General features: G+C 40.0%; 1 protein-coding gene across 3 annotated transcripts in view; it reads right to left on the reverse strand.

Annotated features, from left to right (window-relative positions):
- RABGAP1L (RAB GTPase activating protein 1 like) overlaps positions 1 to 12,571 on the reverse strand; it is a 132,838-nt gene that overhangs the window by 30,374 nt on the left and 89,893 nt on the right. For all 3 annotated transcript variants that reach the window (XM_035123633.3, XM_035123631.3, XM_035123632.3), the window contains one exon: positions 7,648 to 7,776. In XM_035123633.3, the coding sequence (XP_034979524.3) occupies positions 7,648 to 7,776 (129 nt within the window). The remainder of the gene's footprint in view (positions 1 to 7,647; positions 7,777 to 12,571) is intronic.

Here is a 12,571-nt window from a genome sequence, read left to right on the forward strand (position 1 = left end):
ATTATCACTATGATTATTATAATCACAAAATTGTAATCCTCTCTGTTAATAAGACTTTCCTTCCTATTATTATCCAATTCTAATATAATTCAAGGGGGCAAAACACCGCTTGAGCAGGCATAGAATTTTGGATATGGATAAAAATTTCAATGTTAAGTTTGTCTGCTTCCTCAATGGAATGTACCTCAACTGCAGATTACACCATTTAAACTTCTTAAAGAATGTACTTTTGCAGATAGATAGAATGAGAATTAACATTCCCAATAATAAATCCACTCAGTTCTTGCATAAGCAGCACAATAGCCACTTCCATGGAACTTAAGCATCACATATGCAAAAAAATTCTTCCCAAAACCCACTTTTTCCATGAAGCTTAACCCCTCAGTTCCCATTGCCAAATAAAACAAACTATATAACACGCGTTCACTTCCATCTCTTTAAAAGGTAAAGGGACCCCTGACTGCTAAGTCCAGTCGTGGACGACTCTGGGGTTGTGGCGCTCATCTCGCTTTACTGGCCAAGAGAGCCAGTGTTTGTTCGCAGACAGCTTCCAGGTCATATGGCCAGCATGACTAAGTCGCTTCTGGTGAACCAGAGCAGCGCACGGAAACGTTGTTTACCTTCTTGCCAGAGCGGTACCTATTTATCTACTTGCACTTTGACGTGCTTTTGAACTGCTAGGTTAGCAGGAGCTGGGACCGAGCAACGGGAGCTCACCCCATCGTGGGGATTCGAACCACCAACCTTCTGATCGGCAAGTCCTAGGCTCTGTGGTTTAGACCACAGCGCCACCCGCATCCCTCCATCTCTCTTACATAAACATAAATAAAATTAAGTTGAAGAAGAACCTTTCTTGTGCAAATTAAGTTCACTAGTCCTACAGGTTAAGCAAGGCCAGACCAGCTATAGGCTGCCTTGAGGCATCAGCAGAATCTCTTTTAGTGTAACAACACCAGGCATGAGCAGTGTGATAAGAATCCATGGGTGTTCGACAAAAATATACATTTGACAGTGTGAGAGGTTTTTAGCACAGTACTATTCAAGAACCTTGTAAAGAAGATGAGGTCTAAAGGAGAAAGAGCAAGTAGAATCATTTCCCTGCTACAGACATTGAAGAAAAAATGGTACTGAAGAAAAAAAATAGAACAGTATTTCACAATCTAGACACCTACCACATATTTGGGTTTGCTGACTGCAACCAGGCTGGCCATAAAGTCTTCATCATATAGCTTGCTAAAAACATGGGAGTCGTAGGCCACCACAATAGAAATTTCTTCCATCATTTTGTCAGCACACTCTGTTAGCAGTGCCAGCAACAGGTTCAGTATCCAACGACAAAGAATTAGCTCAGCTGTGTGTCGATTGTCCACACCCACTTGAAGAGACTAAGTGGGTGGAGTGTCAGAGAAGGAACAAAAAAGCAAAGAAACACAGCAGGCAGCCCAAGCTCCTGTATGTTGCGTTCCTCTGGGAATCTTCCTTATCTTTGCAGGAAATGCATAGTTGTAACACCTGTTCATATGCTCAGATAATAAAACAGTCATTCGCTAAGGAAAGTCTTTTTTCCCAGTAATTAAAATCCAAAAGAAGCAGGGTTAAATCAAAAAACTTCAGTTCATAACAGAGTTCTCTCTTGTGTTTCCCCACAACTTCTTGTTCTTTAAATGGAATATTTCACCACAGTAAAAAGATTCTTTTTAGTGGAGGAGGACAGATTTCACAAGACGACTTGCTTTATGCTTATCCCACAGATTCCCACAGAAGGAGTGAACAGTATTCTGCCACTCTTGGGATTTTTCAGAATCTCTTATCAGATACCTGAGGAAATGGTGTTTTTTCTTTGGCAGGTTTGGTCTGGTGTCGGGTCTGACATAAATTATTCTGACATAAAACAGAAATACAGGGCCTCATCAGCCTTTTATATTGCTGCATTGAAACAATCTTATATACCTGTAAGATCACAGCGACAAGTTTTCACTGTTAGTCAGAGAGTAAGATCATACCTCAAAAGGATAAAATCTCATCTACATGGCCTTCATTCACAAAAAAATGTATGCCTTTGTTCATCAAAACAGTAGAGCACAGAAACAGAAGAGCACAGAAAGAAAATCTTCCTCGCAGACAGTGTCTTTGTACTTTGTAATTTCAGACCAGTGTTTATAAAAAAGGAAAAAATGCACCAAAATCTGAAACATTTGAGAATGTTCAACTATAGTTTTGCCAAGACATGCAAAATCATGTAAAACTCCATGCCTACCCTCCAAATAACAAGAAGCTGTTAACCAAAAAGCAATATTCTTACATTAAGAACAGAAAGGAGAAAAGATCAAAGGACCCATTCCTGACTTATTTACTGCATGTTTTGCCCTGTTCTATAGCATTTTCTTCCAACTTTAAGGACAGATATATATCTGACATTTATCACGAATGAGAGTATATTTTGGTCACCACAAAAGTCATATGGTATTTCCTGATCCAAACTGTTGCAATTTTGTCACATGATTTCCCCCCCTGCCGAATAAAACCAAAGAAAACTGCTTGTCTTTTCATCCTGTTTTCCTCAGGGGTCCCTCTCAAGAGCAACAGGTGTTGTTTGCTATTACACAGGGAAGCTGGGACAAAGCTGTAACATGGTGGATAAAAAACATTTCTGTTTTAATAAAGGAGGAGTAAAAACCACTTGCTATTGCTAGGAAACAGCACAGAATTTGACCGGTAATAGGCTTAAGGCAGGCAAAATGCAAAGAAATCCTCTTAAGAAATCCTTAAGAGCTACTGGTCACGTTTAACCCACGAAGTGCAATGAGAAACCTATGCATCCTGTTTGAAACTTGTAATAATGTAGTTCTGTGATACTGAAGCTAGGTTAATCTTACTTGTTTTCCCAGGGTAGTAGTTCATATCTAAGCAGTAAACAAACAATTCTTTTTGGATTCCAGTGAACCTAATTCCTACCTGAGCTTCTAAAACTTGCACTCTGTTTTCCTAAGCATGCTACAGTACTAGGTCCAGGGAAGCATTTCTCCCTTCATCTTTGCTTCAACTTCCTGGTAGAAAATGCTTGCTAGAAGTGAAAGCTGCCTGCCTTTGTAGTTTCACCATCACAATGACTCAGCTTGGGAGTATGATAATGTGTGTGGCACAAGGCGGGTGGACAAAGACTGCTGTTGATCCCATGTTCCCTTCCAGGAAGGGATGAAATTACAACATCCATCACATCCATTACAACTATATACACTCCTTTCTTCAAATTCTGCAGCGGGATCGAAGGAGGAGGTGAAGAATGCAAGATCTCCACCCAAAAAAGCAACCCTTAAAAACATGTCAATAGTATTCAGGTATCTTTTAAGTTAATCATTTGACGGCAAAAATATTGGGAGTCAGATGTTTGTATATTCCACCCTATCCTTTTAATGTGGCAGCACCTACATTTTGGAACTGCCTGCCTATGGATATCTAGCAGATGTATTCACTGTACTGTATTCTTTTCAACGCTTGCTAAAAGCATTCTTGTGGTGTGAATTTTAATCTGTTTTTAGTATTTTAACTTCTTGTATGGTTTAAATTATTGTATATTTTCATTTAAAATTTGTCTTCTTTTTGTAAACCACTTTTCAAGCATCATAGTATGTCCCTTTCTATTCTTAAGAAATGACAATAGCCACAACATTGATTTCCTCTACTATACTTAATTAACAAAAATGCATCCACTAGCTCCTTTCTTTTAGCTTGCTACACTGGCTTCCTAGGAGACAGATCAGGAGACAGGAGTCACTCCACTCTCTGCTTCCCTCTACTCTTAATGAGTTGCTTGGCAGGGAAGGGAAGGAGAAACCTCCAAGCATACTTGGAAGGTAGTCTCTGAAATTCTCTCGTGCAACATTTTAACAAACTGGAAATAGAGGACTTATTCTTTGTAAATAGTCTGTCTATTTTCCAGGAAAGCCACATTTGATTCCAGGTGCAGACATTCCCATCTGCAGAGATCCTTTAAGAAATTTCAAACCATTTCTGCAGAATAGTTTACTGAGACCACAGTGACTAATCCAACGGCTACTGCTTTAACATTTCACAATGATGCTACAGCAGAAGTAATGACGGAAGTGGTTTTACACCCTTTATTCTAGATCGCATTTATGGTTCTAAACTGAAACACTACTTATAAATTTTCATGCACACATATGCACACACTCTACACTAGACTGTAAGATTTTAACTCGCTGTTAACAAGGCATTTTGTGTTGAGGTAAAACTAGAGAAGAGGGCCCTGCTGGTCCAGCTAGTGCAGAATCCTGTTCTGTACCAACCAGACAATTAAAGGGAAATGGAAACTTAGCGAGAAATCTACTCTCCTTTCAACTGGCTAAAAGGTTGGTGAGTGAAAATATAGTGTATAACCCAAGTTGAAAAATAGGGTAGATAGTTGCAGAATTGAAAAGGATAAGGGCTGTGGGGTTTGAAACTTGTAGAGCTGGATCTGAAGTTGAAACACTGAAACACTGGTCAGAGAGCACTTTAGCTGCAGAAGCCAAGAGATGACTGTGAAGAGACTCAAAATCTGAACAGAGGGTAAAAATGGATAACGTGTTGACTTCATTAGGGTAACAATTTAGAATAGCCATAGTCATATGTGTTTCTCTCCATTTTAAATTTATTACTTATGAGTAACTATAGCATTATTTATCTCTAAAATCATTTTCTCAAACTGCTTGCCTTACTTTAAAAAAAAAGCCTATTTGTTCAGGAAAAGTTTGGTCTGAGGTAGGATTGCCAGGTCATGAACACTGCCCCAAACTGAGACCCTGGGGGCAGCCCCCAGTGATGTTGCAGGGGAGTCCCAATGATGTCATTAAGTATGACACTTTTTAAGTATTGACTGCAGTCCCTGAGAGAATGTCATTCAAATAAAGAACACAAGTCCAACAAATGAGCAACTATATCTCTTGTTAGAAATTAAGATAGAAACCAAAGCTAAAGTACGGTAGGTGTTTTTAGGCTTGTTGTGAACTGCTCTTGACAACAGCCAATGTTAATGATGCATTTGCCCCTCCATGCTGTATGCATCTCACCAATGCTTACCCATTATACAATTTGTTACTCCTTAACATGCCACAAAACATTTTTGCTTGTACAGAAACAAAGAAAAGCCGTTTAAGAGTTTGTAGCAACACATAACATTAACATCAACACACAAGATCAACTGTGCAGCAGAATTGGGGACACTGGTACAGTGAAGATTGCCTTTTCCAGGCTCTTGTTTAAACAGAAACACACAAACACACACACACTTTATTCCGCAAGCTCTGTATTTAAGCCATGAGATGCAATGGGAGTTTTAGTCCACCAAAGTAAAAATTGCAAGGATCCTCTTTTCCAAACCTCTCCTTTACACACCAACATGGTTAATTCCCCATTTAAGACACAGAGAGGGTGGGGGAAGCCAGAAATGCCACTGGGCTAGTAGAAGCAGGTATCTTGCCTGGTGGCTCCTAGCCCTGAGTTGCAATAGAGAGATCTGCCTCCTTCCTAGAAGGCAAACACCAAGAGGCTGGAAAGAAGGAAACCACAAAGACTGGTTCATATGGACAGTGGTACCTCGGGTTAAGTACCCAATCTGTTCTGGGGTGCCGTTTGCACCCCGAAAAGTATTTAACCCGAGCGACGCCTTAGCGCACGCCGAAGCGCTGATAGAGCGCTTCTGCGCATGCGCGAAGTGCACAGGACACTTCTGCGCATGCGCGCATGGCGGAACCCAGAAGTAAACACTTCCGGGTCTGCCGAGTACGCAACCCAAAAGTACGCAACCCGCAGCGTACTCAACCTGAGGTATGACTATAATGATAAGTCAGAGCTGTGGTTTGTTTCCTTTCACCTCACCAAATGGTACAGCAGGTCAGGCACAATTTGAGCAGCATGCATGTAATGTTGCTCATTCACATTAAGCCATACTTTGCTTTAGACTATGGCTTACTGAGATATGCAAACCAGATCAGTGTGAAACTGAAGCAGCCAAAGTACTTGGGGAACAGGTTGAAAGTATGCTATTGTGTGACTGTGGGCAGGATTCACTCAAGGAGCCCAGTCAGCAGAAGCCCCGTACAAGGACTTCCATTTATGCTATGGGACTTTCCCCCCTCTCCCTCATGTACCCCCAAAACTGGTTCTGGGGAGGTTGGGAGAACCTCAGAATAGCATGCAGAGGGAGGAGAGGATGAATCATTCTACCTGGCAAACTGAAATGCAACCCAGAGTGTCTGGTCACGAGTATTTGATTTATGAGAATAATAATACAGGCGGTATCCATTTTGCGTGTGTCTGATTGGTGCACAACCACAGACACGTGTGCCATATTTGGCCCCGGAAGGGGGTGGGGTGGGTGTGGAAGAGGCTTATGCATGACTGCTGACATGTGCAATGACCCACAACGCAACCCATGCACAAATGGGGAGTTGCATGTGGTGGAGAGAGAACAAAGCACATGTCAAATACAAGTGCACAGCTTCAGAGTTTTACCTCCATGTGAAGAATGAAGTGAATGTTTAACTGTGGTGGCAAAAGAAATAGGAAGAAATGAGAAGCTGCTCCAGGAAAATGGCTAGATATGGCCCCCTTTGTTATTTTTGGCAGTTGCTAAGCAACAGGCTTGCCAAGGAATAGCTAAAGCAACATAGCATTAGTATTTTTCTGAAGAAATTGCATGCAAAACTGAGGTGGTAAAGGCAAAAATGGGGGAAAGTCAGATAAGATTAACATATTACAAAAAAAATATTGAATATAAAGTCCCACTTTTCAACAGGAACACTGACAACATTCCTAAGTAAACCTGGTAAAATAATTTAATCAGTACTGAAAATGTAGTCACCTCCTCTGCTCATTTAGTCACTACTTTCAGCAATTCAAATGTAAGAAAACCAGATTAGCACATACTAGAATTAAATAGTTATAAAATGTATCCTCAAGCACTAACTGTCCTAACATCAACTTTGCTTCCACTGAGGAGTCATCTTTTCCTTTATCCTCAATAACATGACAGTCTCCCAGGAGTGCCATTTTGTCTCAAGCAATTCCCCCCTGCTAATAATTGTATTTGACACCAAATGGCATTGTGACACGTTGAAAAGATCTAATGGGGGAAAGTATTAACAGAAATAGCACCAGATCCAGAAGAGTTCCTGAACTTTTGAAAGAAGGGGGACTGCAACCTCATACAGAATAGGTTGCCTTCCTACTCTGAGATCTGCTGAACCACCAAACATCAACACCTCCATCTTGGGTAAAGGTAAAGGGACCCCTGACCATTAGGTCCAGTCGTGACCGACTCTGGGGTTGCGCACTCATCTCGCATTATTGGCCGAGGGAGCCAGCGTACAGCTTTCAGGTCATGTGGCCAGCATGACAAAGCCGCTTCTGGCGAACCAGAGCAACACACGGAAACGCCGTTTACCTTCCTGCCGGAGCAGTACCTATTTATCTACTTGCACTTTGACGTGCTTTCAAACTGCTAGGTTGGCAGGAGCTGGGACCGAGCAACGGAAGCTCACTCCATCGCAGGGATTCGAAGCTCTGCCATGGGTTTTTGATCCAACTGCTAATTCCACTGCTAGGGGCTAATTTTACCTTATTTACAGACAAAATGATAGCCCTTACCTTTACATTGCAAGCCTGTTCCATAAGCCTTCTAGCGTTCTCTTCAGCTCTGTACCTCTTGGGCAGCTGTACCCTAAAGAACTTCAAAGCTCCTTCAAAATCAGCTTGCAGAAGATCCTCCTTGGAGGTCTGTAAGGAAACACATTGGAGAAGTGGTGTAAGCACAGAAGACAGACACACTGGCTCTGTTAAGGGCTGGACTCATCATCTATTGAATACATTTAATGGCCTATTGCATTGATGTAAACACAAATCTCTATTTTTTTGTAAACACAATATCCCTATTTTTCAGATATTGCAAACAGAGTGATGTGAGTGTCAATATAGAAATTTGAAAAATACTTGTAAATAAATAAATAAAAATACATATGCCAAGAAACACACACCAGCTATAATCAACAACATTCTCTCAATATTAAAGTATTAGTTCTGCTAAAAACAACATACAGGCTCTTAACTTTGAGAAGACTTAATTTAAGACAAAGCTCAGCCTCAAAATTTGAAAAAGCTTTTAATGTCGCTGAGTATCCAGAGCAAATTTCAATTAATCTAGGATAATCAGAAAGTATTTCCAGATCAGAAAGTACAACATTTAGGAAGCCATGAGCAATATGCACATTTTGAGACAGTACGCACTGAAACAGAAATGCAATCCACTGTATCTCAAACAGCAATGAGGGAAGGGAAGAGGAGTCCTCTGATAGAACCATTTGTCACTGCTGGGGTTACAGTGGTAATCTTGTCTTGCCCAGTTGCTTTATGAACAGAAGGAACAAGCCCCAATATCCCCAAACCTCCTGAATGTGTGCTGCTAAATAAATTTGGCAAGAGAATTACAGATAGGGTAATGGAAGAGAGGTGTCTAATTTGTTTTCCATGATGAATCATGATTTCTTTCTTTCTAAACTGCCTTCTTAAATCTGCAGACTGCAGCTCTGATTACAAAGAAAGGCAACTTTGTACCTGTACACATAAACAGTAGTGATACTTTAGCTGCTCTATTTCAGCTCAGAAAGCAGCTCTCAAAAAAAAAGGACACATAACCAACTAAATTTTGCCTTGCCTGTGATTAGGCATTAAATTCAATGGGATAACTCCTGTTGCCTCAGACTTGCACATTCTCTCCCCAGCCTTGTGATTCTTACCTTTGGTTCCCATTTCTCAATCAATCATAGTTTGCTTGGTTCAGATTAAATAGCAAACTACGGTTGTTGTTGTTGTAGTTGTTGTTGTTTAAAAAGGAAGAAAAAGTAGGAATCACATGATACTCAGACTCTTCAGGGTTTGGTCACATAATGCCAACCTGTGGTTTAGCATGATGTGTAGGCAGGTTGTAATTGCAATGTCCAAAATTTTCTGGCTTTTTTCCTTAAATAGAGTTGTTAATAATAATGTATGTGAATCTTAGAGAGAATGGGCCTATATCAGTTAATACATTCATGAAATTATTTTGAGCACCAGCAAAATTAGCCTGAAGTGTGTAATATTTGAATGTTCTTTCCCCTTCTCTCTTTTCCACGTATCAGGAACACTAGAAAATCTCTGGTATGTATTTTAAAAGCAACAATACCAGGCTGCAGGGATAGTGGTAAAAACCTACAATATTTAGGATATCTTTTTGTGCACAACAACAACTTTGTGGCTCTCTTAGTAGGAAGTGTATGGCGAAAGAATTGGGGTGGGGGAGGAGAAATTACTCCTCCTCACCCCATGTAGAAAACCTAAATTAAATGACTGGACTGCCAGACTGAACATTTACAGGGATCCCTGGAACTGGCTGGTAGTGGTGGTGGGGGGGCAAAATCTCATTTAAAAGTCCTAGAAGTGTCTGGCATGATACTTCATAATTTCTATGTGAAAAACATAAACTTTGGAGCATGTAAAATACTGGTTATGTGATACTTAGATAGCAGATTTCATGTATATCTGACTGTATTGCTTCAAGTTTACAGGGTTGTTTTTTTCAGTTGATCAAGGAAGTCACAAGTGAGCCACCACAGAATCTTTTATGCAATCTATTTTTTATATATATATTTTTGAGAATGTTAAGAAATCTATTGATAGAATTATATGGTTGATAAGGGGAGGATCTTTAACTATTACCTTTCACAGAAATTTAGTAGTTATAGGATGAGTACAGGAGACACTGGAACTCACTAAATGGGGTGGGTGGGTAGCAGCAATAAGCCAGCAATTCCTCCCCACTGTAGTGGAATCAATGTTATTCAAGGACTGTGCAATGGACACCAAAATGACAGAACAACATAAGCAAGTGCAAAGCGATACAGACTGGGACAAAAACCCTAGATTCACAATTGCTTTAATGGGCTCTAAAATAATGGTTAAATAATTCAGAAAGATGGTAATAGTGGAAAGCTGACTAAAAGCATCAACACAGAGGAGTGAAAGGGAGATAGGACCAGAGGAGAGGAACTATTAGGAAAAGGACTAAAAGAGAACAAGATAACATGCACCCATGGCATGACTGCATTTAGAATACTGTGTCCAGCTCTGGTTGCCCCATTTCCAAAAGGCATCACAGAATGGGGAAAACTCCAGAAAAAGGAAACTAAAATGATGTTAGGGTACCTTCCCTATGAGGAGAAAATAGAGAGGTTGGTGATTAGAACGTGCACAAGGTGGAATATGACAGATGTTTACAAAATTATGGATGGTGCCTAAAGGTTGTAATCCAATGAAAATTATTGATGTCTCAGGTAAGAAAATAGAACATAGATGGTATGATGGCTGCTAGCTTAAGCGGCTTTAAAAAAAATATGGGACAATCTTTTCCTCATCTTTCTGCAGCTCTTCATTATAATAGCTCAATGGAATCACCATGTCCAGAGGCAGCATCCCTCAAATACTAGACCTGAATGGGAGATACTGTGGACCAACTGTAGAAGGCCCTGCTTGTGAGCTTCTAGAGGCTCCTGGTGGCCGCTATTGGAAACTGAACATTAGCCTAGACAAGCCTCTGGATGATAGTCTGGTCTTACATTCTTATGAAGATTATTGAGGTTCTTCCCCTAGATTTACAAGGTTGTTGAATCGCACCAAGAAATACAACATCAAATCTCACATTTTAAATGTTGACAAAGTTCGTTGAGGGAAGCTGTTGAGGTAAACAAAACATTCCAGGTTCCACCCACAGGTGATGGTATCTGATCTGCTGAATTCATATACACTATTATTTTTTTGTAGAAGACTAAGTTGTAGCTAGTAATGTGTGTTCTTTTTCAACCTGGTATACATCATACTGACAATACTTGTGGCAAAACAGATTCTTAAATATTTTCAGGACAGACAAAGCAACAGAGTTGCTCTTCTATTTAGCAACAATATCAGAGTAACAGAAATTATTGCATGAAATAATGAAATTCTGAAACCAATGAAAGTCTTAGGAATCTGATGGATTATAAACCAGACAATGAAAAATTGCAACACCATCAAGTCCTGGATATACACTGTAAATACTGAGAGTCAGAAACAGAGAGCTTATGGGTTTTGTTTTGGCTTTATTTTTTAATATAGTGTGAAGATGATTTAATGTCGTTTGGGCAGTGTATAAAGTAAACTGATGGACTAGATACCTGTTAATTAATATCTAGATGAACTAAAATAATTTTAGGGATAAGTTTGGATCAATCAAACCTGTACGATTTGCCTGTCATTTGCAGTTCTGAAGGTTGTACATGGACATAGTTAATTTGTTCTAATTGTTAAGAGAACACTTTTTAATAATTTCAGATCAAAAATTCAACTTATCACTTCCTACCAGCCCTATTCTCATAATCAATGACACAAACATTCGATTTGCACTATTACTGCTTACCAAGAATGTAGAAAAGATAGTTTGCACCTTCATAATATGGCAGAATAGATCGTGTTGATGCTAATAATGATGCTGCTAACATCTGCAAATTGCAAAGGCCAATGGCTAGTACAATGAATTTACTGTAATGATGTTTAATAATAATGGTAGTAGTAGTAGTAGTAGTAATAATAATAATAATAATAATAATAATAATAATAATAATATCATCAAGTCTTAAACATTTGAGGACGCTAGGAAATCCACTGGAAAATCAGATTCAACTATGACACCATTGGCAAGTAGAGAGGAGGCAATTACTCAGAAGGTAATCTAAGCCTATACAGAAGACAACCAAGAATCATTATGTCCTAAATGCACTGCATAAATTAGGGTTACCCTCATGCAACCACCCATGAAATGGATCCTTTGAGACAGCTGAGTGATAAGAATGGCAGATTTGCTATGCGTCTATTTCTAGAAAACCAGAATCTCACCGCAAGAAGCCGGGGAACAAACAGGCGATGCCCCATTCCCAGAAGTTCCAACACTCGACAGGCATACTCATTCACAAGCTTGCTTCTTTCATCATGTATATCCTGGGACTTTCTGATGGGTGGTGCAAGCTTGGGAGCTGGGGTTGGGCAAGGCACCCCTTCTTCCATCAGCAAAAAACAGCAAGTATCCAGAGTGAGAAGCACTGTTCCCTTAAGCCACAATTTCACACGGTGGTTATTATCGGAGCCAGCTTTAGGTCTCTGAAAGACCAATACATTTACTGTCTACACCAGGGACTTTCAGGTACAGGCTCAAAAAACAGAAAACATATTTGCTAAAAAGCACAGAAGAAGCTGGTAATTCAAAAAAGACCAAAAATAAAAACTTAAAGAGATGGATCTAAAAATGTCTGAAAACAGGCGAAATGGCAGAGAATGATGCAGAAAAAGGCTGCGATGGCCCAGCCTGCCTCTGAATGTGTGTAGGAGCAGACAGGAGCAGCAGCAAGAGCAAAAAGCTCAGGCCAGTTGTAAAGCTGCAAAGAGAAAAAGGATGAGCTCATTGCAATCCTAGATTCGTGACAAGCGTGTCTAAGCTGCTGCTGCTGCCTCT

The sequence above is a fragment of the Zootoca vivipara genome, chromosome 7, assembly GCF_965207765.1.
Source record: "Zootoca vivipara chromosome 7, rZooViv2.hap1.1, whole genome shotgun sequence".
NCBI lineage: Eukaryota > Metazoa > Chordata > Lepidosauria > Squamata > Lacertidae > Zootoca > Zootoca vivipara.